This window comes from Colossoma macropomum, unplaced genomic scaffold (genome assembly GCF_904425465.1).
Source record: "Colossoma macropomum unplaced genomic scaffold, Colossoma_macropomum, whole genome shotgun sequence".
NCBI lineage: Eukaryota > Metazoa > Chordata > Actinopteri > Characiformes > Serrasalmidae > Colossoma > Colossoma macropomum.
The window spans coordinates 22,173,415-22,201,317 of record NW_023494794.1 but is presented as its reverse complement, the minus strand read 5'-3'; the positions used below and the strand labels follow the sequence as shown (position 1 = coordinate 22,201,317).

General features: G+C 39.8%; 2 protein-coding genes across 4 annotated transcripts; both read left to right on the top strand.

Annotated features, from left to right (window-relative positions):
* Positions 1–54: 54 nt before the first annotated feature.
* Positions 55–15,303, top strand: ythdc1 (YTH domain containing 1). 3 transcript variants are annotated; one of them, XM_036580595.1, is made up of 17 exons: positions 55–276; positions 1,799–1,900; positions 1,997–2,295; positions 3,788–4,187; positions 5,411–5,500; positions 6,534–6,587; positions 6,692–6,786; positions 7,230–7,338; positions 7,671–7,788; positions 7,909–7,993; positions 8,764–8,933; positions 11,937–12,016; positions 12,362–12,398; positions 12,490–12,529; positions 12,831–12,896; positions 13,388–13,546; positions 14,234–15,303. In XM_036580595.1, exons 1-17 carry the CDS (start codon positions 249–251, stop codon positions 14,453–14,455), a joined length of 2,154 nt encoding a protein of 717 aa, XP_036436488.1. In that variant the 5' UTR covers positions 55–248; the 3' UTR covers positions 14,456–15,303. The 3 variants fall into 3 exon arrangements, with proteins under 3 accessions (XP_036436488.1, XP_036436490.1, XP_036436489.1); XM_036580597.1 differs by lacking the exon at positions 5,411–5,500; XM_036580596.1 differs by lacking the exon at positions 12,831–12,896.
* Positions 15,304–17,399: 2,096 nt separating this feature from the next.
* On the top strand, positions 17,400–24,245 carry dnajc25 (DnaJ (Hsp40) homolog, subfamily C, member 25). Its single transcript, XM_036580593.1, has 4 exons — positions 17,400–17,698; positions 21,863–22,015; positions 22,127–22,597; positions 23,678–24,245. The coding sequence occupies exons 1-4, from the start codon at positions 17,411–17,413 to the stop codon at positions 23,798–23,800; spliced, it is 1,035 nt and encodes a 344-aa protein (XP_036436486.1). The 5' UTR covers positions 17,400–17,410; the 3' UTR covers positions 23,801–24,245.
* The last annotated feature ends 3,658 nt before the right edge of the window (positions 24,246–27,903 follow it).

Genomic DNA, 27,903 nt, shown 5'->3' with positions numbered 1-27,903 from the left:
TTGGCAGTACGCATACGTGTTTTTCTCCAATCTGGCAACCCTGCCGCAGACTGCAGTACGAGGAAGCGCTCCAGCCATTTTAGACGAGGGGAAGATTAGGCAGCAACAAAAACAGTCCGCTGCGTGTCCGCGGTTTTATTTATTTTGTTGGAATATAGGTCACTCCTCGTCTAGAACGTAAAGGCACTGGACGAGGAGACAAAACGAGGCAACTCAGAGTCTCCGTTAAAAAGAGGAAGGAGCCGAAAATGGCCGTCGACAGACGAGACGACAAAGGTAAAAACGAGAAGCTCAGCTAAGCTAAGCTAACGCTAGCACGCACGGTTAGCCTTTAGCCTGCACCTTTGTCCGCTAGATCGCTGCCTATCTGAGATTATTTAACCCCGCTGACTACCGTAGCCACAGCGTGGACAGTTTTACGGTTAACCCAACATAATTTGTCACTGAAGTATATCACAGTGTTTGGCAAATTAATGTATAATATATAACGCTTTAGGTTGCGTGGCTAATGCTAATGTATTCTTCAGCATTAGAGTAGGACAGTGTTCTGTGTGACCTAGCGTTAGCTAGCTAACAGTTACACTCTTAAAAAAGATGGTTCTTCAGTAAAGGGGTTTTTAAAAGATGGTTTTATATAGCACCAGAAATGGTTCTTCTATTGTTACAGTGTCAAGCTTGTAAAAATAGCAGAACCATTTTGGTTCTGTATAGCACCATTTTCAAAAAGGTTCTATGTAGAACCATATAGGTTACAACACATTTTCCATCAATCTGAAGAACCTCTTCAACAAGCAAGGAACCATTTAAGCTTTACGTGGTTCTATATCGAACTCATTGTTCTAAATAGAACCGTTTCCTTCATTACAGAACCCTTGAAGAACCAGCTTTTTAAAGAGTGTAGGTTAGCTGACTGGCTAGTTAATGTTTCTTGGCTGGCAGTGTGATTAACTTAATGGTCCTTAAAAAAAGTCCAATTAATTGCAGATAATGTTATTAGTGTTAGCAATGTGTGTACAAAATGTTTCAAAGTAGTTCTTATATCATCAAAATACTCTCCATACTGGGCCTAGAAATAAGGATTTGTACGGTAATTTGTCAAATAGTTAAAAGGGAAAATTCGCTGGTGTTTGTAAACTTCTGTGTAATTTGATGGTTTGGATGTGACCAAAGACATTCAGAGTGTGATGTGAAATGGGTAATTATAGAGATACTTATTGAGTCTTTATTCTTTTCTTTACAGTGGTGCTCATAGGAACCAGGGGTTACAATGTCTACAACATGAATATAGCCATTTTATTTACTATCCAAAACCACGGATACGCCTAGTCGTGTCTTCTTAAAATGTTTCTTTATATGTAACGTTAAAAACGGTAAAATAATGGTTGTATGTTTTCTTTGGGGACTTTTACGTTATAACACGCTCCATAAATTCTCAATTTTTTAAAGAATTTCCCCCTGGGATTAATAAAGTGATCTGTCTGCATTGGATTGTATTAAAAGTACTTTCTAGTAAGAAACACTATAACTTTCTGTGCGGAAGCTTTCAGAGGCATTGATCTCTTCCTCTAGAATGGCATATTTCACATCAGACCACTCTGAATGACTTTTGATTACATTTGATTATGTCTTAACCATTTAATTATACTGAAATTTTGGCCAGCTGGTGGAATTCTCCTTTAAAGGTGTTGTGTCTTCTCCAGTCTGTGAGTTTTTTTTAAGGGTCCTTAAAAAGCCATTAGGCCTGTAATCCATTTTAGATGATGTGCACAGATACTTATGATCTCCTTGATCTCTTTAGATGGGGAGCTTAATGTTCTAGAAGACATATTGACTGATGCTCCAGACCAAGATGATGAGCTATACAACCCGGAAAGTGAACACGACGTCAGTGAAAAGAAAGGTATTTCTTTTTCTGTGTGATAGTTTGAGGAGGAGAAAGACGGCATGGAAGTGGTTTAGGTTGAAAGACTGTGCTTGCTCTTCCTCAATCCCTAAGGGTCCAAAAGGAAAAACGAACGTGGGGACAGCCATGATGCGAAGCGGCTCAGGTCTACGGCCCATTCGACCAGGCAGCCAGTTAAAAGATCAGCGCCTTCCACAGGAGCCAACGGGAAAAAGGTGACCAGTCTGAGAGGAAGACACCCACCTGATGACTTCTATGATGACCGGAAGAACCATTCTGGCAGAGGGGGAGCATCCAGGGCTGACCTGTCCAAAGGGCACAATGAGAAACCCCTGAATCGCAGCAGAGACCAGCAGAGGAGGATCAAACCACTAATGCCGGAGCTGAATGAGGTGTGTGGGGCTGTGGACAATGTAGATGTGGTTAGATGTGTTTTTTGTTTGTTTTAGTGTTGTTCTTAGAGTTTGTTTGAGGTTAACATGCAAACATTGATAATCATAGATTAAATTTCCCCTCACTCGAGACATAATCAGCCAAGATATGTTAGCAGTTTATTTCTTTAGTTTTTTCACAGGAGGTACAAACGTTATGTCACTAACAAGTGCTGAAAGCTTATACCTCACCAACCAGCATCATGCAAACTGCATGCCTTAATAATAATAATAATAATAATAATAAATAATGTTTATTTATATGGCACCTATATAAGTAGAGAAAAAAGATAATCAGACAAAAACAAAATATAATAAGCATAATAAATAGCAGAAAATTGATATATTAATAAATACAGTTAAAAAGCACAAGATAAAAGTATAAATGAAAAGAAAAAGACAATAAAAAATGCACCAAACAAGAGCATTAAAGTAGTAGTAATATTCCAGTAAAAACAAAGGAAACAAAAACAAAAAAACATTCACACACATGCTTCAAACTACATCAAGTTGTAAGGTAGGGTTGCTGCAATTTGTTGGCGGTTGGCTTTGTCGACTGCTGGGTGTGTATATGTGTGTATAGAAACCTCTGTCAATATTTACTAGACCTTTCTTCCGTAAACCGTTTCTCCTCAACAGGTTATCTGGTAACACCACTTAGAAACTGGTTTAAACCAGCGAAGATAAATGGGCTTGTCTTTCTTGGTAGAAACTTGCCCGCTACCTTTGTTCTTGTGATGTGTTTAATAAATCACAATTACAATCGCAGCTTATAAATCATGATAAACGATAAAATAGCTAAGGCCGTATTAAGCTAGTCTATAGCAGAGGTGTTCAACTGATGAGAGTCTCACACATGGCCTATAGTCTACTGTTGTTGTAGACTATTATTGTTATTAGGCTGGGCTATATTAATTTGTCTTACAAACAGATAAGCCCATGTTGTCGTTTGACGTGGGAAGATGGCTTTTTGTGTTCAGCAGTTGGTGTTACTGAAAAACTCAGTTGTTTTACTTAATTGTTAAAACTTTGGTTAAACTCTTTAATGGAAAAAACGTTTAAATGAGCTGTATTGTACTATAGCTTTTTTGATATGAAAATGAATTGTTTAGATTAATTAGTGCATCTTGATCAATAGCCCTATTGTAAAGTTATTACTAATAGACTTACTTATAAGTCTAATAGGCTTGACACGCTGACATATGGTTATCTATACAACATAGACAAAGATGATGCAGTGTCTCTTGCCCAGTGGTGAAGTATAAGCTTCCACTGCTTGTTAGCCACATTAGCCTCGTCCAAAACTAAAGAAGTAAACTTCCAAACACTAAACATCTTGACTGATCGACTACCTTTGGCCTAAGAGGAAAATTCTGTAAGTTTCAAGTTTTGCCAAGCTATTCCTTTAAACAAGAACTCATTCTTATCACACCATATCAAATCCCTGTTTCAGAAGCTGCGGAGGACCAGTGAGGGTAGCGTAGGCAGGGCCAGTCACTCCTCCAAAGAAGAGGAAGAGGAAGCCCGATCGGAGGAGTACGCATCAGACCAGGAGACGGGCAGCTCCGTGGGCTCCTCTGAGGGCAACCGCTCCGATGTCGAGGAAGAGGAGGTGATGGAGGAGGAGGAGGAAGGAGAGAAAGATGAAGAGGAGGATGAAGAGGAGGATGAGGAAGTAGAAGAAGAGGAAGTGGAGGAGGAGGAGGAATATGAGCTGGAAGAAGGCGACCAGCGGGAAGTGAATGAACAAAACGACTATGACACACGCAGTGAAGCCAGTGACTCGCAGTCCGAGTCAGTCTCTTTCTCAGACGGAGAGTCTGTACATTCCGCCTCAGGCTCCGATGCCTCAGGTAAGCTGCTGTCCTCACATTGACCTAACATATGTGTATTCTGGGCGTAGGGGCGTCGATTGCGGCATAGTAGTCAAAGAACTTGGTTATCAATCAGAGTCAGAAATAATCGGGAGCAAAAAGTCTTCATGTTGACATTATAAACTAGTAAAGTATTTCATATGATTTTTTTTTTTCAAAATTGCTGCCTAATTCAGTCATTGAGATGTATTCATTAAGAGTGGGGTGACATGAAATTGTAGAGAAACATACAAATTTGGATTTCTTCACAGTGATGGTGATAGGAACCAGGTGTCACATTGTCTATAATGCAAATGTAACCATTAATCATATATCCAAAATGACCAGTGAATGTAAACATGATTTCTGAGTTTTATATGTAACGTTAATAATGGCAAAATAGTGATAAATCTGGAATCTTTTTTTATTATTTTTTATTTTTTTATTTTTTTTTTAAATAGGACTATTATGCTTCACAGCAAAACGCTCTGTGCTGGTGCACAGGGGGGAAAAACGCCTCAAAATAATGTTTTAAGTGTAACAAATATTACACATGTACAGTTCTGTAGCTAACATCATTTAACTCTGATCAACATCCATTTTCCACATCCGTATATCAAATACTCTGTTAAGTGCAAAAATTATCCCTTAAAATTTAAAATTTGTTTTTTCCTACCTTATTTACCACGATACCATGAAGATGGTTGTCACCTGAGTATGTCCTGCTAAACATTATGTAAACACAGCATTTAGCCTTTAAAGTTTAGACTTTAGTTGCCAACCATTGGCTTGAGCATAACAGCTGTAAATGGTGTAAAATTAAATAACAAGCACAAATGGGGAACAGAAAGTGATACATTTTTACAAGACAGTACTTGCAATGCCAGCGATCTGGCATCTTCACAAAATCCAACATGCTGTCTTCTACTCTTTCTTGAGTAGTTACCATTTTCTGTACTCATGCCACATTTTTCGTGCCTTTGGTAAGTTGCATACAGTAAAGACTCCGCGGTAGGAAATCGAACCTTGCTGTAACGTTATGGCTGTAAATGTGTAGTCCTGTGTTGTCAGAAGTTTTCACTATGGGTCGCTACCTGGATGTGTTCACTTGAAGGTCAGAAACAGAAAGCACAGAGCTAGAAGTCATCTAGAGCAGTCCTTTATACACATATCTAAGATGGCCACTCTAACAGAAGGGGCATGTTCTCCCGTTTACTGTTCAGATGAGGAAAGAAAAGAGAAGAAGCACGCTAGAGGGATATCACCAATCGTTTTTGATAGAAGTGGAAGCTCAGCTTCAGAATCATACACAGGTATTAATTAATCCGCAACAATTCAATATATGTATATAAATTAATTCTATACTAATTCATAACACTAATTCTTCTTGGAAGACTTATGACTTTATCTGTTTGACCATGTAAGCTGACCTGTCTCTGCCCTGCCATTCAGGGACTGTATGAATACATCAGTAGAAGTTCAGATGATTTATTCTTGTCAAGTAATGAAGATCTGCAAACATAACACAGAAAGAACCTTCAAGAATGGAAATACCTGTCAAATCAAATAATTCTTAGCCCAATCACTCAGACAGAATGAGAAAGCTGCTTATTTCAGAAACATTTTAAGGCTTTGTACATAGAACTGAAGTGTAGGTAAGCCTTGCCATTCAGTGGCAGAGCAGGTCAGATTACAGATAGTTAATGAATACAATCACGTCATTGCACACCTGTTGGCTACCTGGCATAGTGTAAATTTCCAACAACCGAATACAGATTGCTGTTTTGCATTTTGCTGTCACTTGAAAATGTGCCTTTTCAAAGGCTTCTGAAGGCAACTGTCACTTGTTGAATTGGTCAATAATCAAGATTGTGGTGGCTAAGCTTATATGCAACAAGACCAGCCGTGCAAGTCTGCTTTTTCTCTTTGACTGGGGGAGAAGGCAGTATGCTAGTCTTATTGTCATGGGCATGCAAGTTCTGGACATTCAGGACACTCTTTCGGAGAGTATTATCCTTTATGTGGAGGTCATTCAAGACCTGCTCATTCTACATCTAAATTTGATCTGAAACCATTGAAAATAGCATATACTCTTAAACATAGTTAGTTTCAACATCTGTGCTCCAAAAAGATTCCAAACTAGTCAAATTGTACACTTGAAGCATCCACTTTGTATTGCTTAGTGGTTGCAGTCTTGTCATGTTGCCTTTTATAAGCCTATTTTGTTGCACAGGAATTTAAAAATGACCTTGTTTATAAGATATGCCACCACTCCTGAAGTAAAATCATGGTTTTCTTTTATCACTGACATATCAGAATGTGAAGCATAATGTTTTCTGCTTGCAGGGTCTGAAAAGAAGCACGAAAAACTGCCCTCCTCTGTCCGTGCTGTGAGGAAAGGTCAGTAAGATTCTGGAAGCTCAAAGACAGCTCAAAACATGACTTGCTGTTGCCACATAGACTTTTTCTTTTCTCATTATCTTTTTCCTATGTCATTGTTTTAGATCAAACCAGCAAGCTGAAGTACATCCTAAGAGAGGCCAGATTCTTTCTGATAAAGAGCAACAACCACGAGAATGTTTCTCTAGCTAAAGCAAAGGTATGTGTTCTGTAAGCTTTCATAACTTTTCCCGTTGTATATAAGGCTGAAAGAGCAATAATTTTTATATCAAAGTCAGAAAAAGACTGAAGGAGAATTTTTGTTACACCATACATGATCACCAACGTAGCCAGACTCCTAGTCAGTAAGACACAGTGTTCAGCTTTAATCTAGAAAAAGTGAATATTATTATAGTCTTCTTGGTCAAAAAAAGGCAGACCTAGTACTCAATTTATAGGAAATAAACTTGGAAAAATCACAATTAGGTATTTTACCAAATTTTTCAGTTCTAGTTGTATACAGGCAATACAAACCTATGCTATTACAAATAAAAATTAACAGCCGTGTCTGTGGGAGGATTTCTTTTGTAAAAGTCATGCTTTGGGTGTGACATGATCCAAGGAGAGACTTGGGGTAAAATGTCCTGTTTGCCCTGCCTCTAGGGGGTATGGTCTACCCTGCCTGTGAACGAGAGGAAGCTGAATGCAGCGTTTCGCTCTGCAAGAAGTGTCATCCTCATCTTTTCTGTAAGGGAGAGTGGCAAGTTTCAAGGTGAGACAGCTAGGAACCACATGTTCCTCACAGTGTAAAAAGAATTATATAGCAAAAACAGGGTTATGGAATTATAATAGACCAAAATGTTAATACTAAATGTACTAAAAAATAGACTTTTTCTCAAAGAAAAAGTAGATCAACACCTAAGATTTAAGATTGTTGTTACGTAAAGATCAGTTGTTTATGATAAAGGAATGTTGAAAAATAAACATATAAAAACATGTAAAATACCTTTTACCCAATCAGATTGTGTGGTCTGAACTAATTGCAGATATCATTATATTAAACGTGCCTGCTTTAAAGTGTCTTACATTTTGTGTTCATTTCAGGTTTTGCTAGGCTTTCATCTGAGTCTCATCACGGAGGTTCTCCCATCCACTGGGTGCTGCCTGCAGGCATGAATGCCAAGATGCTTGGAGGAGTCTTCAAAATCGACTGGATCTGCAGGTGCTCATCTTTGACTGCACGCTAAAGCTGAATTTAACACAGTTAATCTAGAGTAAATATGACTGTTGAACTGCTTTCCTTTTAAAATAAGGGAGTTTAATTTCTCGTGTTGTTTTGTAGGCGGGAGTTGCCATTCACAAAAACAGCACACCTTTCCAACCCCTGGAACGAGCACAAGCCTGTGAAGATTGGACGTGATGGACAGGTTAGTCTTCTATAAATAAATTTTTGGTAATTTAAAAAAAAATCCACCTTTTTTGTAGTATTTGCAACTTTAAGAATTGTATTTTACCTTTATTCCCTCTGTGTGCTACCTTAAAGGAAGGAAATGGCCAGTACTTCATAAGATGCTATAGTCCTCTTCATATGGATGGCTGTTTTTTGATCAAGCAGGAAAGAAAAAAACCCTGCTGCAGTTCTATCTAAATGTTGCACAAGTTATGTGTTATTTGGTGATGTCCTGATTTGGAGCCAGCCAAGGCATATATTAATGAATTTGTCACCTCCAATCCAATTCCAGTTCTTTCCTAACAGTATTTTATCCCATTGCACTCTATTTATGCCACTGTCAGAAGAGGCATAATTCACTTGCATTTTTTTAAACCATGAAAAGCCTGCAACTTAGTGAAGTAAGTTAGAGCAGTGATTTTTTTTTTTTGTTTTTTTGTTTTTCCCCTCCAAACCAGTCTTCAGTCCCCCCCACACTGTCCACATTTTTGCCTTTATTCCCGGGCATTACAAGTTGGGTTGTAGCAAAAATGTGTTACCATCTGGGTGCCTTGGGAACTGGTTTGAGAGCTGTGTCACTGTGTATATACTGAAAATGTATTTTTGGAACTGATTTTATTGTAATAGTAAAGGAATATACAGTTCATGTTTTGGCCTGCCTCCTTACTAAAGTTCTCTTTTTTTTCTTTTCTCCCCCTTCGTTGTCCCCACACCACCGACACCCTTCTGGACCACCGCTGGCTGCAGGAGATTGAGCCGGAATGCGGGATGCAGCTGTGCATGCTCTTTCCTCCGGATGAGAGCATTGACTTGTATCAAGTTATTCACAAAATGCGCCACAAGAGGAGGATGCACTCGGAGCCTCGCTCCCGGGGCCGCCCCCCGCACAGAGAGCCCGCCCCCCGAGACCTGGGAAGGTTAGAAATGTTCTTTGGACTGCTAGTGCGCTCGTGTGTCCCCGTCACGTGACGGCACGAAGGGAGCGTGTTTCGTTTCCTTCTTCCTACTCTTCTTCATCCTCACGGCCTCAGAGAAGAGCCTCGAAACGAGCCGGCCGGAGCTTACCGGAGCCGCGGCCTACACGTCCAGCGGCGGGCTGCGTTGTTCTGTTGTTGCTGTTAATGTTCATGGTGATGTGTAACTTTGAAACCAACATAAGAGCTCAGAGCGTAACATAATCAGTGTATTGAATTGAATGCACGCTAGTTTTAAACTCCCTCTGTAACTCCTCATACACTTTAGCCTGACAGTAGTTATTTGTTTTTTTTTTCTGTAGCGGTAGTAATAAGGTGCATTCTCTTTGTAGATGTGTTTAAATTTGTTCCCAAAGCCTTTTCTTTCAGGAATATCCAAGGGGGATAGACCCAGTCATATATGGGACTCTATTAAAAGGAGCCATAATATGTAAGCAGAAGATGACGCATCGATTTGAGAGGCAGAAAGCGTTGATTGTTTAAACAAAAATGCTTTCAAGAGGAGCAGATTTTGGGACTGTTTCACTGGTTGTCCTGCCCTGTCATAAAAAAAAAAGCTTGTTCTTTTGAATACCGATAGATGTGTGTACAGAGCGTAGCAGAAAGAGTGAGAAAGAAGGAAAGGAAGTGAAAAATGAGAGCCAGGGAGGGAGGAAAGCCGAGCATATTCTTCTACCAGGCTGCCGGAGAGGGATAGGCCAGTTCGATGTTATCACTACATCATGTGTGCAGTGCCTATGGACTCAAATGATGCCAGGGACTCTCCCTTAGAGCACTGCTGTATATGAACTGTTGCTGCTAACAAAATCAGCCCAGAAAAGTGGGGTATTAACTCAAGCAGAAGAAAAAACAGATGCCCCCCCTCCCCAATAAAAGGACTGAACACAAAAAAAAAAAAATCATCACATCACAAGCATTGTAAGGAAGTTTGCAGTTTCTACCCCACTTCCCCGACCCTTACTGAAGGACTGTGGATGTTGTCATGACAACAAATACTCCCCTCCCCTTTCCCCGCCCCCCTTGTTAAGAGTGCTCCTCCCCTGGAGTCTCTCAGCTGGTGGTAGGTAGGCGGTTGTGTTCAGATCAACCCTGATGGACTGAGCTGGTGTAAGGTAGCAGGAAACCCCGCCTCCACCTCACCTCCCCCTCCCTCTCCCATGTTTCGCAGAGGCTTCCATGGACTGTGTACCCCAAGAGAAGCAGTTTAAAAAAAACCCAGAGGGAGGGGGTTTCACCTTGTGGTTTATTTCCAGTGGCTGGAGCTCCTCTTTGTCTTTTTTTTTTTCCCGTTTGATTTCAAAAAATAATGGACTGCACCACACCCTATCGTCCCCCCTTCTTCCGCCTTACCAGGCCGAAACCCCGTAAAATGTTGTTTGTGGCTGTGTACGGCTAAAGCGTAAGCTGGACTGTTGTATGAACTTTTGCTATCATAAGTATTTGACATCGTTAACAGTCACAAAACTACAAGAAAGCGGTATGTCACACTTTCAAACAGAATATTTATTTATTTTTTTCTTTCGCTTTGGTTATTGTTTTGGGTCTGACATTTTGGGTGACTTGAGGACTCAGATTATAACCAAGGTTATCAGTGTAATAGTAGTTATTGCCAACTGAGAGTGGTGGCATCATATATTTACTATTACATATTTACTAATTATTCATTGCTTCATGGCTTCGTAGTGGTCAAGCTAGATTCAGTATATAAAAGTGGGTCCAGGGTACAAAATGGGGGGGAAAAAAAGCATTTGCATGTTTAATTTTGGGGAAAAAAGTAGAATTTGGCCTGTTTGGGTGGTTAGGTGCTTTCGGTGACTCAGTTGAAATCCGGTAATTTTGAAAATACAAGAAAAACAGGAAACATGACAGACGAGTTCTGTTTCTTTGCATGTTGAGGACAGAATACAGACCAGATCAACAACTGACAGGTCTTTTACTGAATCTTTATGTATCATGTCAGTTACTTGCTGCTATTTGCCTCAAATATTCATTTTACCCATTGGTTTTGAGTGATTTTGTTGCTGTGGTAGTGAACATACTTGTAATTGAAGCTACAATATATAATCGAGGTCCAAATAAGTCAGTTTTGAAACTTCGAATCAAACTTTGACTAGATATTTTTTTATTAACTTACATAGTTTATTTTATGCATGTTTCTGTTCTGTCAGTTGCAGTAGTACATTAGAACTTAACTAATAATTGACAAATTATTAACAGTTAACTAACCATTTGTTAACAAATTCAATAACTCACAGTAAACTCTCTTTAGAGGCTTCATTTGCACGCAAAAGAGTACCAGATAAGCTTAAGTTTTAACCTTTTTGAGACAAATGGCTCAGAATAAGTACACTGAGTGGAATATGTATCTGGGAATAGCAGCATGTTGCCATGATCATAAAGATTTGTTTTTAAAATGAATGAACTCGTCAGTCTGGGGCATAGAGTCCCAACCCTGGTCCTGGAGTATGCGCTGTTCAGCACATTTTAGCGTTGTCCCTGCTTTGCCTGCTGATGAGCAGGGAAAACCTTAAAATGTGCAGGGTAGGGGGTACTCCAAGCCCACCGTTTTTGGGACATTCCACTCTTTTCGACACAGTTCATTATGTTGTTGTTGTTATTATTATTATTATTATTATTATTATGTATACTATAGATTATGTAATACCTCTTAATGGTAATAACTTGAGCCCTCTGTTGTGTCCTTTGAACTGCAGATCAGATTTAAAAACACACTGGCATCATGAAAACATAATTTGCTGTTATAAAGGGTGAAGTGAACCTGATGTTGAAAAGTGGTGTAGGTTTACCCTTAACCAATTTTTTTAGAGAACAATAATAATGACAAATAACCAGCTTTTGAAATAGCCTATCATATCGAACAAGAGAGAAATTATGTGGTACTTTTTTCCATCAGTGGCTTCGTACTAATATACTTGATTCATGTAGGCGTCGCCCAGAGGAATATGACATGCACAACAGGAAACGGCCCAGGATTGACTATCCTCCTGAGTTCCCCCAGAGACCAGGTCCGTATCTTTCGCCCATTTCCAGTCACTCTTCATTAGAGCATAGGGTTATTTCAGGGGGAAACAAAATGACATTCACTGTTGCAGCAGTCTGAATATCATAAAGTCAAGTAGGATATCAATGTGAGATGATTCTCTAAGAATGTACTATGTGCTGTTTTGACACTTCATTTGTTGACTAAATGTAATATTCAAAGTGCATAGTCAAGGTACCTACACTTGGCGATAAAGCAGTTTTGTCTGACGTACTCCATTAACCTGTTGGATATTGCTCTATAAACAGCGGTGTTCTATCTTTTTTTTCCGTTTACTCTATTGGTCAATCTCTTCTTGCTGTCTGTTCAGGTTTCATACAAGACCCTCGCAACCCACCTGTGGACAGGTGCGCCCTTCATCTTGTCACTTTTTTTTTTTTTGTCTTTATCTGGGGTTTAGGCCAGCATTTAAACTTCCGTCTTTGAATTCTTCCACAGGCGCTTCTCCGGAGTGAGGCGAGATGTCTTCCTCAATGGGGTGAGTTTTTAATCTTCAGCTGTTTACTCAGAATTAATATTATAATTATGTGGCATAAACTGTTAAATGCTGTGAATGCCAACTAGTAGCATAGTTTCAGGGGGGCTTACTGATTTTTAAGATGCCGAAAAACAGTACTGAGCATTGTACTGGTCTTTAAAGAGAAATTCTTTTTTTTTAAAATTGTATATATTGCTTTTACCGCTTTTTTGTTCAGACAGGGCGTGATAAATTGCCTTTGTCTCGGTTGAGTAGACACACTGGCATTTGTTGTCTGATTTATTTCATTTGTTCTCTGCAGTCTTATAATGATTACATGCGAGAATTTCATCACAACATTGGGCCTCCACCACCATGGCAAGGCATGGTGAGTGTTGTTAAATGAGCTTCGTTTAGCTCTTACATCGTATCTTGTCTGTTAACCCCTTAAACCTGATGCAAAAAAGTGGCTGTTTCTGCTGTTGAATCTCTTCTTCGTTAATCATTTGATTTCTCTGTGCTGCTGTTGCATTTATTTTGATAAGTAAAGAACTTGACCCAATAAACCTAAAAAGAAATTGAGATTTTTATTTAGTTTGTCTCTCAAACTAATTTATTAAACAAGGAAACACACACAGAGGAATTTGTTACACATCAGTTGCACCTTAATGTTAACTCTGATTAAATAAATCATCAATAAGCACTTATTGATCTGAATTGTACTCTGAATGAACTCAGAAATACACATGCATGCAACAAGAAAGGAAACGCAGTAGCACTGTTTCTGCATGCTGAAAATGATGTTGGCGGGGTACCGAGCTCATCACATTCATTGAGTTAATCAGTCTTCTGGTTTGTTGGTTTTGCGTTTCTCTGAAGGCACCATACCCCGGCATGGAGCAACCTCCACACCACCCGTATTACCAGCACCACCCTCCGCCACCCCAGGCACACCCTCCCTACTCTGGCCATCATCCCATGCCCCACGATGCTCGCTTCAGGGAGAAGAGGGTTGTTCGCTCGTTCTCTTCTAGCTTGGTAAGAGATCACTTAAGCATTCGAGCACATTTGGAGCAATAGAAAACAAAACATTTTTAGTTTTCTTGTTATTAATCCCCAATGTTGCCATTGCCAGTTCCACCCCATCATACAGTGCTACCAAGTTGGGAAAGTGAAGGCTAGAATGTGTTGTGAAGTGAAAAAGCACATCTTTTTGAACTGCCACTAAACACGGCATCGTTGGACAGCTCAGCACTCTTGGAGGACACCAACTGTCAGTTCTGTTACATCAGTTAACAGATGGTGGCATTTGCTAGCATCACGCCAAATGAGGGAGACTGAGGACCATCCTACATGGTCAAAGAGATAGAGGCCAATTTATGCTCTTTTGGACTCCTGGCCAGGGGAAGCTGTGGCATCACTGGAGATCGAACTAGCGATCTCCCTATGATTGGCCTAACAATTAAATTGTTGCCCCATTTAATAATGAGTTCATGACTTCACCACAAATCAGGCATTTTTTTTTTAGATTTTTGTGATATTATGCTAAAATCTACACTGTGACACACGACTTGTACAAGTTTCTGAAAATAATTACTGAAAATTTGCATACACTCATTTTACAATCAGATTTGAAACATCTTTGTGGGGGGGAGGATCTACATGTACAAAACTGCACTGTATGTCAAATGACATTAATGACCTTTAACTCTCTCTTCTTCATAGCATGATTACGACATGCGCGTGGATGACTTCCTGAGGCGCACTCAGGCGGTGGTGAGCGGGCGCAGGAGCCGTCCGAGAGAGCGCGAGAGGCAGCGAGAACGTGACCGACCTCGGGATGCCAGGAGAGACAGAGAGAGAGAGCGCGGTCGAGAGAGGGACCGCGAGAGGGACCGCATCAGAGACCGTGAGAGGGAGAAGGAGAGGGGCCGCTACCGCAGATAGAACATAGATCATGCTTTTTTTTTTCTTTTTTTTTTAACCCTCCCACCCTTTATGGGGCGCAGAAAAAGCCTAGCTGTCGTCTAAATTACTCTGACTGCTCTTTGTCAGTATGGATTCTCCATTGAAAATCCTTAGTCCTGGAACTAGGCCTAATTTGTGTCCAGACAACACAGCCCTTCTGTTTTTTGTAGATAATGTGATGGGTCGTCTTTCTGTTGTTGTATAAAGCTGAACTGTACTTCAAAAAGCTGAACTGTTCTTTTCAAAGTGTTCTTTTAAAATATGTATATTATTTTACTGGCTCTAATGGTCGTTTGTATCATGCATGCAGTGTTTTCTACTGTGACAACCAAAAAACAAGTTTTTTCCTATTTCTTTTTAATCATTAAACTTCTGGAGGCATTGCTGCGTCAGTGTGGCCTGCCATACTGGGAGGGAGATGTTAGGATTTCTTTCTTTCTTTTCCGTTTTAGGACAAATCTACCCGTTCCCTGCCTTCACTGTTAATCAGCGCTACAAGTGTCTCTACCAGGAAGGTTCGAGGCCGTGCACGTGCTAGTGTCTGTGATATGTTATTGTACCTAGCTACTTAAAGGACTGTTAAACAGTACAGCTGAGCACAGCAGTTGTATCAGTACTTTTTATCTGGCTTAATGTTCCAAATATTTAGTTTGGGGTTTAAAAAAACAAGCAATATCACTTTTTTTTTTCTTTCTTTTTTTTCTGTCAGTGCTGAAAGGGTAAATGTAATGAAGGTCAGTAAAGCAACCTGCTGAGACATTTTTTGCTTGGAAAAGTTGTATCTTTTACTGATTGATACCTTTTGTATTAAAAAAAGAAAGAATGAACACCGTGCCCTGTGTTGTTTTCATGAAGGCCACAGAACTGAGACCAGTATGGGGTAAAACTCAGCTTATAAAAATAGATCAGCAGGAAGATAATCACGTCAGAAATGGGATGTATAGAACGAGTAGGGAAAGTACAGAATAAGATTATCAATATTAACAACTGTATTAATAAGAATATTAAGGTTTAGACCAACTTTGCTTGGCTTTCTCTTCTGAGACTGGTCTTTCCAGAGTTGACGCTAGAGGGCGAGCATAGGGCAAATTTATTGAAACCTACAATCTGACTGGAGTACTGCAATCTGAATGGTCCGGTTTTCCCTCCTGAGCTCTGATTGGCTATTCGAATCCCTTTACTACAATCTGAATGGTCCGGTTTCCCCTTCTGTGCTCAGATTGGCTATTCGAATCCCTTTTCTAAAATCTGAATGGTCCGGTTTTCCCTCTTGAGCTCTGATTGGCTGCTTGAATCCCTTTACTGCAATCTGAATGGTCCGGTTTCCCCTCCTGAGCTCTGATTGGCTATTCGAATCCCTTTTCTACAATCTGAATGGTCCGGTTTTCCCTCTTGAGCTCTGATTGGCTGCTTGAATCCCTTTACTGCAATCTGAATGGTCCGGTTTCCCCTCCTGAGCTCTGATTGGCTATTCGAATCCCTTTACTACAATCTGAATGGTCCGGTTTCCCCTCCTGAGCTCTGATTGGCTATTCGAATCCCTTTACTACAATCTGAATGTTCCAGTTTCCCCTCCTGAGCTCTGATTGGCTAGTTGAATGCACCCCATTGCCTGGTTGAATTTATGGACAATTTGCAGAAAAAGTGTCACGTCGCGAACTGCTAGTGTATCACCAGAATACAATATTTATCAAAATGTATACCCGCAGGGATGTACCAATAATAATAATAATAAAAAAATAATAAACATTATTATTATTATTATTATTATTATTCTTTGGTGTGCCAAATATGTCGGCAGTATTTAGGAGTCATTTTTATCCAAGGTGACTTATAATGGTGAGTGAAGGCAGCATTAGGAATTTAGCCCAAACGTTCATATCACTCTGATATATTGTACACAACACTGGATTAAGGGCCCAAACAGACGACAGGACACTGTGGAGAAACGCTTTCCATGTTATCACCAGGGATTTCTTGGTTAGCCTAACAGCTTAAGCCGAAAAAATAAGCCTGTCCAGTTGACAAACTCAGAAACATTGTTCAGGACAATCCTCGACTTTTGGCTAAAGTTATGCAGTTTACTGAGAAATCCTGATTTGATGGAAGTTAATAATAATAACACCCTACAGTGGTGATTATATTTTAATAAGGCATGGCCACTAATTACTGCACTGAGGCCACCGAGTGATATATTAAGGCCACAAATTAAGTGCTGAAAAGGGGAACATTATGATTAAAACCTATTTAAAACCTAATGGTTTTGTTTTCTAATGGGAATTGGCTTAATGGCTTCCATTAGAGACCACTAGTTTCCTGTAGAACACGTTTAGATCCCATTAGGATACTATCAAATGCATTTAAAATCAGCCGTTGGTCACCTGTGAAACCATTAGGATATCCTTTACACTGAGATATCAACCTTTTAAAAAAGCCAAACCGCATTACAAAACCATCAGGAACCAACACTTCTATTGGTTTTATGAGTTATGAAAAATTTAATTTGTGATTCAACAAACTAATTCGTGGCCTAAAATATAGTAACTAGTGGCCTCAATATATTCATTTAAGCTACACCTTTTTTTTAAAAAAAAAAAGATCACTGTATCCCTTTAATTTTATTGTATTTTATTTATATTTTATATTTAATGTTTTATGTTTTTTGGATGTACTCCGGCAGAAAAAAAAACTGATTCAGATTGAATACAAAATTAAAAATGAATTAAATAGAACTGAATTAAAGTTGACTTGACTGGTGAATCAGCGGATCGTTCAATCTGTCGTTCGATTCGTTCAAAAGAATCCGATAAACAGAACTGAACTTGCCGTCACTGTAGTTCTATAGCGAGACGTTTCAGGACTACAACTCCCACCAGCGACCTCGTGAACGCGTCCCGACGTCACTCAAGGCGCGACAGAGCTCGCTATGCTGACATGGCTGCTTCCACAGCGGGCTCGGTGCGGGTGGGTTTACTCGGGGCTGCGCTCCTCGTTGCGGCCGTGTGGATCCCGTCCGCCTCCGCCCTGATTGAAGGGCTTTACTGCGGGACGCAGATCTGCTACGACGTGCTGGGGGTGAGCAGAGAGGCCAGCAAGGCGGAGATCGGGCGCGCTTATCGGCAGCTGGCCAGAAAGTATCACCCCGACCGCTACCAGGGAGAGGAGGGCGAGGAGGGCCAGCAGAGGTTCCTGCTCATCGCCACGGCCTACGAGACTCTGAAAGTGAGAGCAGACTCCCTTTAAACTCTTCTGTGGGGGCCCGACTGTGGTAGTAGCCCTGCTGACAAAGGACCATTAGAAACTATTAGGATTAAAACCTAAAGGTTTTGCTTTCTAATAGGAATTGGGTTAATGGTTTTCAACAGAGACCACTAGTTTCCTGTAGGATACATTTAGATCCCATTAGGAAAGCACAGAATGCATTTAGAATCAGCCAGTGGTCACCTGATAAACCATTAGGATCATTTACACTGTGATATTAGCCCATTAAAAAAAAGCCAAAACACATTACAAAACCATCAGCAACTGACAGAAACACACAAGGCTACGTTCACATTACCAGGTTGAAGTGACACAAATCTGATTTTTTTGCCCTAATGTGACTCAGATCTGATGTTTTCAGGGCTGCGTGGACATGAAAATCTGATCTTTTCAAATCCGACCTGAGTCACTTTCATATGTGGTTCTAGATCGGATACGTATCTGATTCGTGGCCATGCAACCTTAATGTGATGCTCAGATCGGAATTCATGCCTTTTTTCCACTGCGCCTGCGCCGTCATTCAGCGTTACCATGGCAGCAGCGCTGAACAGAAGTTAAAGCCTGTAAAGTTAATAAGTTAAATCTCACCTTTTTCACTCTCGCTCTAATAATGAAGCTGAGAGCTGATCAGAGTTAATGATCTTCACAGAAGGCTCGTTCTGCTCGTTAGTCTGTTTACTGATGATGCGCGTGACGCTCGTGATTCATTCACTTGACGTTACTTAGTAAGTTGTGCGTATGCGGGTCATTTCAGGACACCTTAATGTCCACATTAATGACAGATTAGAACCACTTACCTAAGTGAGTGTGAACCATTGTGTTGGAGAGATCGGATTTGAGCAATGAGGCCTGTAATGTGAACGTTGGCTGAATTGTTTCTGTGGGTTCGGGCTGGGCAGTATGACAATACAGTACAATACACTTTTCTGAACGTATCTTAGATACAGTCAGTACATATAGATAGACAGACAGATAGATAGATAGATGGATATTGCAGTGTAGCAATACATAGAATTGCACATATATTTTATATAAATATATATATATATAACTTGCATATATTAGGCAGAAATAAAATAGACATAAGTTAAAGTGTGTGAGTAGAAATAGACGTTTATCAGTTTGTGTATTTACACAGCATATAAGACAGACTTGTTGTATTTACATGAGAGCAGGTATTGAACTAAGTGGTATGAGGTAGTTTACAACACAATAAGTATAAAAACTAGGAATATCTGCAGTGTTGACAGTCTAACGAGCGCAGTGAGAGTGACTGTGCAGTAGCAGAGCACTGACCACCTGCATGTTTCCCTATAAAGAGAGCAAAATCAGCCCTGTCTGACTGGATTTGGTGAACGGTGTGCAAAACACTGAACAAAAGTTAGTCTTTAGTACTTTTTAAACTGTATCCCTATTGGTTCTTCTTTTTCTCTGTTAGATAGCACCAAAAAGGGTTCTTCTATCATGATGATGTCAAGCATGTAACAATAGAAGAACCCTTTTTGGTGCTATATAGAACCAGTTTCTGAACAGTTCTATATAGAACCATATACAACACAACACATCCTCCATCTACCTGAAGAACCATTTCACCATGCAGAGAACCTTCTAAACATGAAATGGGTCTATGACGGACTCATAGTTCTAAACAGAACCTTTGCTTTTCCTAAAGAACCCTTGAAGAGCCATCTGTTTTTAAGAGTGTAGTCGGAAGACGGGAATGGAGCCCCCCGAATGTACATTTTTAAATGAGTGACTCAGCTGTCTACACTGCAGAAAGTGATATCGTCACTCTAAAAACAGACGTGTTAAAAAACAACACATTCTGTCTCTGACTAGACACATCAGTGTGTTCAGTTGGAGGAAACACATTCTGTGTTACTTTTAATCAGAAAACAGTACAACAGTGTTAAAATGGGTAACAAAAGTAAGTGTGCTGTTATTTAGCACATCACTTTTTAGTGTTGGCAAGTGAGATCATCTTAAATCTATTGATCTTGTCTAATTTCTCATTTTGAGATTGCGATAAAAATATTATGAGATTATTCAATTTATTTCTAGATAATTTCTACTTTTATTATATGAAATTATCTCACTGTATTGCCACATCGTTTTGTTTGTTTTAAGAAATATTGCTTGAAATAAGCCAAAATATCACAGAACATAGAAGTAAAGTAAGGAGTGATAAAATGACTTTTCTGGAAAGAAGTAATTAATGTAGTCCCATTACACTCTGAGAGAATATATTACTTTTTGGAGCTATACTAACATCAGCACTAGCCTTATGTACAGTCTGAGCCACTGCAGTTCTCTGTTCTGACTGAAAGTTAGCTTTGAGAGTGTAGCGCCAAACTTTTTGCTTTCCTCCCAATTTTTTGTTTCTTTGCTGCACTTTTAAAACTTTATTTGATTTTCCTTCTTAACACCCAGAAGAACCTCCCACCCATAGTGTAGATTACTGCTTAATAACCTTTTCAATACCCGTCTGTCTTTACGCGGTTGTGTCACCTCATAACCTTAAATATCCCGTTATAACCGTGATTGGGGGGGCTGCACTCACATTACTGAAAATAATCACTACAATTGCAAATAACAGCTATTTTTAAAAGGCATATGTATTTCAGAACAGGCCGTTTTAAAATCACCACATACAGTATCTACAGTATTTAGGGGCCCTGGGGGCCTTAGGCGGCTTCCTAACTTTGCCTAGTTAAAAGACCACCCCTGAATACAGATATACATGTGGTTAAACCAATGTGGTCACTTTATGAAAGGATAAAGGGAAAGACTCCCCCGTGTTGTGGACGTGTTTGTGCATTTCTGAGCCAAACACTACAAACTATTCATGAGATTTTTATCAGATTTTATCAGTTATTTCAGATATGTTTTTGAAATGATAATTTGACTTTCAGTATCAAGTATTTTGGTCTGATCCCATTTAAAAAAAAATAGGATTCTGGTCTTGTAGGTCTGGAAATACCTGCTTGGTGACGTTGCAAAGATGGCTGCTGAGTGAACAGACTTTCTTTATATGGACTTTGGTTCCACTCAGCACAGAAGGAAGATGCCATATGATTCACATTGACTTCACACTCTGTGTACATAAGTAATGTAATCTGTGTGAATTCACAGCTGAGCACCGCTCGTTTTCATGTTTCTGACATACTTTTCTTTGTTCAACCAAAATGCTTAATTAATTCTTGTAATGGTTGAAATCGGGTTGAAATCAGTTCATAGTGCACTGTTAAAAATAAAGGTTACCAAATACAGTTCAGGCAAAAACTTTTAAGTATAATTCATAAAAGCTTTACATTATGTGGAGATTTATTAAACTTTAAAAAGTTCTTTCAGGCTTGCGTATCTCATTTATTGCCTCCATTGAAAGTTTTTTTTTAGGAAACCAAATGTGGGTCTAGTCCTGGGCCCGGTGGCGATTAGCACAGTTACCGTGGTAACAGCAGAGACAATAAAAACATTTTACCACCGGTTTAAAAATGTCTTTCGTTTATTGATTTACTTCATCAGCATCAGGTTTCACACATCAGAAAAGTTACTTCTCAGGAAAAACGTAAAATTAGGTACGAAAAAAACATTTTGGCTCTCGTTCATCTCGTTCGAACAATCTCAGGCAAATGTTGAGGCTGAAATTGGCTTCCGGTTCGCCAGCGTCTTATTCAAATTCTGGTCCACCTTAAATGGTGCAGCAGTTAAACTCTCGCACTCAGGGGACAGAATGTAACTGCTGCACCATTTAAGGTGGATCGGTAAATTCAAATGAGAAGCTAACTTCAGCTTTGTGCCGAAATGGCTTTGGAGAAGAAGTGACCACAAAAACTAAAGTAGGTAAAGTTTGTGTGACGTTAATAATTTCATTCTTTCTAGATTAATTACAGCTTCTTGGTCAAGTTGAAGACTAAAATAAAGAATAAAGGACCATCACAAAATTACCGGATGAAACAGTGACATAAATAAAAACTGTCCAGTTGAACAGTTTACTGCGGTTACTTTCCACACGGTTACCTGAATAAGAGGACTTACTTACTGGCACAGGCCTGTAATTACATTTAACACATTGATTTTGAATAGTATATGAAGTTAATGCAAGATTTATATTGTCATTTACAGGATGAAGAATCACGCAAGGACTATGACTACATGCTGGATCACCCAGAGGAATATTACAGCCACTACTACACTTACTACAGGAGAAGGCTGGCACCCAAAGTGGACGTTAGGATAGTCATTCTCGTAACTGTGTGCGCAATCTCACTTTTTCAGGTAGGTTTCATCTGGCATGCTTACTGCTATAAATAGTTTGAAATTATGTTTCTGGCTGCCTAATATTTTCACACAGTACTCTTTATGGACACCATCTGATTTTCTCCGCAGTATTACAGCTGGTGGAGCAGCTACACTGAAGCCATCAACTATCTCACCACCGTCCCAAAGTATCGCATCCAGGCGACCGAGCTGGCCAAGCAGCAAGGCCTGTTAAACCGCACCAAAGAGAAGGGCAAGAACCGGCGCTCCAAAGAGGAGATCCGCGAGGAGGAGGAGGAGATCATACGAGACATCATCAAAAACAAGATAGACATCAAAGGGGGCTACCAGAAGCCCAACATCTCCGACATTCTCCTCTGTAAGATCATTCTGTTCCCGTACTACCTGTGCACCTACGTGGCGTGGTACTGCTCGTGGGTCTATCGCTTCAGCATTCGCGGAGAGGAGTACGGAGAGGAGGAGAAGCTGTACATCATCCGCAAGAACATGAAGATGTCGCAGGCTCAGTTCGACAGCCTGGACGATCACCTCAGGCGAACCTTCCTGGAGCGCCAGCTGTGGATTAAGGAAAACTATGAGGTGGGTTTGTAAGAGAAGTGGTTTGTTTCGCGGTGCATCCAGCTGAATGTTTCTGCTGCGTCAGTTTTGGAATGTTATCATTTATATTTTATGATTTTTATTATGGATTGTAACATACTGGGATTTTGCTTTTCAGTTCAGCGATATTTTAGCGGCATTTTGTATCAGTGTTTCTAATGCTAATTTAATTTGTTTTATTGATGCTGACTTATTAACTTTATTGATGCAAACTGGCTTTATTAATGCTAATTTATTAATTTTGTTAATGTTAACATATTGAAACATTAACTTTTTTGATGCTAACTCACTGTTAACTTTGTTAATGTTCTCATTAAATTTAGTAATGCTCACTCGTTAACTTTGTTAATGCTCATTTGGTAACTGTAGTAACACTCACTCGTTAACTTTAGTAGTTCTCACTCGTTAACTTTAGTAAAGCTTGCTCGTTAACTTTAGTTATGCTTTCTCGTTAACTTTAGTTGTGCTTGCTCGTTAACTTTAGTAATGCTGGCTCGTTAACTTTAGTAATGCTGGCTCGTTAACTTTAGTTGTGCTTGCTCGTTAACTTTAGTTATGTTCACTTTACTTTGTTAATCATTAACCTGTTGCACTGTAGCTATGAGAGGAAGGTAGCTATGTTGCTCCTGATCTCATTGCTGATGATATTAGCAAACCTGTATGCTACTAAAGCTGTTCTGGTCCAAGTTGTCTTTTAAATTATAACGTTATTCTCTTTAAAATAAGTTTAAAGGTCTGTTATCCACCCAGACGTTTAGCCAATATTTATCTTTACAAACATTCTGGTTTGGTCTTCTATTACTCTTTAACTCACATTGGACTTGTAGCTTTAGTGCATAAGAAGCACAATTTCAACTCCAAACATATTTTGGCTGATTGCCTATGTTTGGGGTAAGGGGACAGTTGTGCTGGTTTAACAGTTGTTTTTATCTTATTTTGTTGCTTTTAAGACAGACAATCTTGATTATTGTAAAATGTGCAAAGAAAAACTCAGAATACTGTAAACAAATCATTTTCCTGCGGTTTCTGGTATTGATCGAGGTTCGCATGTTGCTGTTGCAGGTATATAGAGAAGAGCAGGAGGAGGAGATGAAGATGAAGATGGCCATGGACCCGCGGTGGAAACGCTACAGACGATGGATGAAGAGCGAAGGGCCTGGCCGCATCACTTTCATCGATGATTGACCGCACACATCACGCACATACTGGTCTCTTTACAACAACCAGCCTGCCTGTGCGTGTTAGAGTACATACGCTCATGTTTACACAGGACTTTTATGTGCGTTTATATCAAGACCTTTGACTGATTTTTCATAGATAATAATGAGACTCTAAGGTGAGGGCTATTCTGTGTGTATGGAGGCTGCTGTAACCGAGCTGTCTGCTCTCCCTGTCCGAGAGGAGCTCTCTGGAGCAGATCTGGGAGTTTTGGAGTTCTTGGCAGCTCCAGGTTTTGATTAGCAATCAGAGCGGTGAGCTCATCCACTCGCTGCTGTCAGCTTTGGCCTTTTGGTCGTACGGCAAGGCTGTCGATCTGTCTGTCTGTCCCACCTGTTTTGCCTCTTTATGCATCTCACCAATGGAATATTATATTTTTAAAAGAATATTAAAGTGACTGTTAAACTGTTAACCTGTGGCCTGAGTGAGTCTTAAGCAATACATTCAATGTCCACTTACCTTGGACTTCTACTCACTGAACACTTTATGAGGTCCGTCTACCTTATAGGTCCACTATATTCAGTCAGCTCCATAATCATTGGCACCCTTAGTAAAGAGGAGTAAAAAAAAAAAAGATTGTCTTGGTTAATTAGCTCAGTTTCACACTGAAAATATGAAGGTAATCCAACATTTGACACAAATATAATCTAAAACACAAGAAATCCTTTATTTATTTGTTTGGTTGTTTGGTTTTTAAACAGGTCACAATTGTAGGTAAGGGTTTAGGTCAGCGCACTGGGGTGGCAATGTCAAAAGCTTAAGTCTGTGGTCATTGAACCATTTTTGTGTGGGTTTGGACATGTGGTTTAGATCATCGTCCTGCTGAGAGATCCAACCATGATCCAGTTTTAGCTTTTTGCCAGAGGCAGCCAGATTTTCATTTAACATCTGGTACTTCCATTATGTCATGTGTCCTAACAAGTTTCTCAGGACCTTTGGAGGAAAACCAGCCCTAAAACACCACAGATCTTCCACCATGGCCAACAATATATAACCATTTCTGTATAACCATCCTTCTCTGTACGCCAAACCCACTTTGAGTATTTGTTGGCAAAAAGCTCAGTGGACCTCATGCACCAACCATTCTTAAGAATGAATTTCTTCTGAAAACCCACTTATGCAGTTTTTCACAAAGATTCTGACATTCGCCAGTGTTTTCTTATTTGGGATTTGTTCTCAGGTAAGAACAGAATCTACACACTCAAGAGCACAAAGGTGAGAACAGTTCTGCGGTTTAAGAACACGTCGTGAACCTGATGTAGACTTTTTCTTAGGACCTTTCTCAAGAACAGATGTAACCCTTGTGTGGTATTGATGTGTTTGTCACTCAGTGGTCTGGTGGACCCACTGCATTGTTGCTTTTTATATCAATACAGCCATAACAATTTATGTAAAAATGCCAGATGTTTAAAATATCACAACTGGCCAGCGTAGGGTTCTCCTTTAGCAGCTGTAGCCAGTCAGCAGCCTGTCCATGTTTCCACCCTCAAACACACACGTATACAAACACACACACAGACACACACACACACTAACAGGCCATGTAGGAGGAGAACAGAGTGAAGGACACAGCACCTCCACACTTTTATTCCCCGTGGGTTCACCCCAACACCACGTGTAATATAAATGTGTGGGGGGTGAACAGAGTGAACACACTGAAAATGTGTTATTTTATATTCTCTTCACAGAAAATGAGCAAAGGACAAAGAATCTGAGGTTGAAATAATAAATTGCATCATTTTTTCTTTTGGTAAACATTGAAAATGGGTCCCACAGACCTGAATATCACACAAGGGTTAAGAAACATCTTAAGATGTTGATGAATGACGTCCAATTTATGCTTCAGCTGAGTTCCAGTAGTGGCTAGCACTACGTCTGGGGTTAGACATGCCTTCCAAATAGTTTGTTGGCATGGTGATGCCAAAATGCTGCCGTCTTCCTCCTCACTGTGCATAGGGGCAAATATCCAGGCAAGTTCACTACAACTCTGGTTGTTTTAAACTTTATTCATTTTTCCCCTCACAGTGGATATTGGCATTTTCATGCATACAGTTATTTTGGTAATAGCCGTCAGCTGTAGGTCAGCACACTTTTGTCTCATTTTATTTGTGTACGCTCCAGTCTTCTCAGTGTTGACGAATGTTGATGATAGGAAAAAATCCTTTCATAAAAATTCATTCATAAGAGGAAGGATAAATGTCTGTGTGTCACCTCATATTTATGCCCTAGTGTAACCGGAGGTGATGGATGAACACTTAAGTTTCTGAACACTCAAATAGGCTATAAATGGAAACATCCTTTAGTTATAGTTTGTTCATAAGCATTTCTAGAGGTGGCAGAAATTGTTAAAATCTGGTTTTCTAAAAAATGTAAATAAGGGCTTTTGTTTTCTCTGACTATATTTACTTCAATTAAAGGTTAGATTTGTAGTTTTTTTTTTAATCAATCTTTCTCAAGGGAGCCACTTGCCACTTTATGAGCTCAACCTATATTATAGGTCCACTATATAAGTGCACAATAACAGACTGTAACCCATCTGTTGCTGTACAATGTCATCTGCTCTTCATCCCATTCTTCATTGGTCAGTTTCTGACCACTGTTGTCCAGATATTATGTGGGTGGTGGTCTATTCTCAGCACAGCAGTGACTCTCACGTGGTGGTTTGTCTGGTGCTGCTATGAGACACAGTGGTGTTGTTGGGCATTTTGCACACACCAGTGTTGCTTGATTGAGAGTGGACCGCCACCCAAAAATATCCAGACAGGAGTGGCTCTGTGGTCAGAAACTAAGCTAGACGATGGATAACAAACTCTGCAGCAGATACAGAGCCTTAGTCTCTAACTGTACACCAGCAAGGTGGCGTCACAAGGGGTTTCCAAAAAAGTGTCCGGTGAGTAAATCTTAAGAATGGTGTGTCACTAAAAGTTAATGTGAATGGGAAGTCGTGACTCATTTTCCTTCCACACTGTGATGAATTTCCGAGTGAAACACTATCATGGAGGGTCTTTGGGCTAGCTGAGTGTTTTCTCTCTGTGATAGGTGGGGGTGGTGGGACGGGGAGAGTTCACTCCTTTAGTTTTGCACAAAAGTCTAAGCAAATTTAAAGGACGCTTATACTCTATTGTTTCCCCTGAGATCCACTTCTTATGTTTGTGTGTATTTATCTACCAAAAACGGTCATGATTAATTTTTGCATGATCATTTTCAAATCTCTCTTAAACAGGCTGTTTTTGTTTCTATGTCCTTCAAGATTGTGTATGTAAATGAGCTCTGTTCTGATTGGCTGTTGTGTATTCTGCCTCATTCAAAAAACAGTGCAGGCTAAAACACGCCTTAAAACGTCAGTCTGAATCAGCCTAAACTGAATAATGAGATATAAGTTAATGTATTGCCTTTTGTGACATCACAAAAACGCTGAATTAAAAGGTTTTTTTGCGGTTAGTTTCCATACAGTATATGTTCTGGTAGGTGAACGTTTTTTGAAACTTGTCTTTTAAATGGTAAGATCTGATGAATCTTGCTTAATATCAGAGGTGGTCCTAGGATGTCATCTTTGGGTGGGCATTTGAATTATTAGGGTGGGCAACAACAAAATGTTGTTTTTCACAAGTTTAAAATGACCAGTGGAAAAGCAGTGCAAAGACAAAATTAACTTTGATAGAAACTATCAACACTATAGCGGTGATGTTTTTCAGAGCTTTCATTGGGTGGGCTGATGATTCCTCTGGGTAGGCAAGGCTCATCTCTGGGTGGGCAACGCCCACTCCAGCCCACCCATAGACATGCCCCTGCTTAATATGACCAGGAATGTAAACAAACAAGATAAAAAAAGGTCAGTGTTGGCTTCAGGTAATGTTGGGTATTGGTCAGTCAGTCAGTCATTCAGTCCATTAAAAAACACTAAACACATTTTGGCTAAAGTTTGAAAGTGGGCTCTTTTATAGCACTCGTCTTTCTTTCTTCTTTTTTTTAAGTTTATTTTTTTCCTTGATTTCCATTTTAATGTTTATATTAATATTTATATGAGCTCTGTTCTGTTTGGCTGCCCTGTATTGTACTGCATTCAAAAA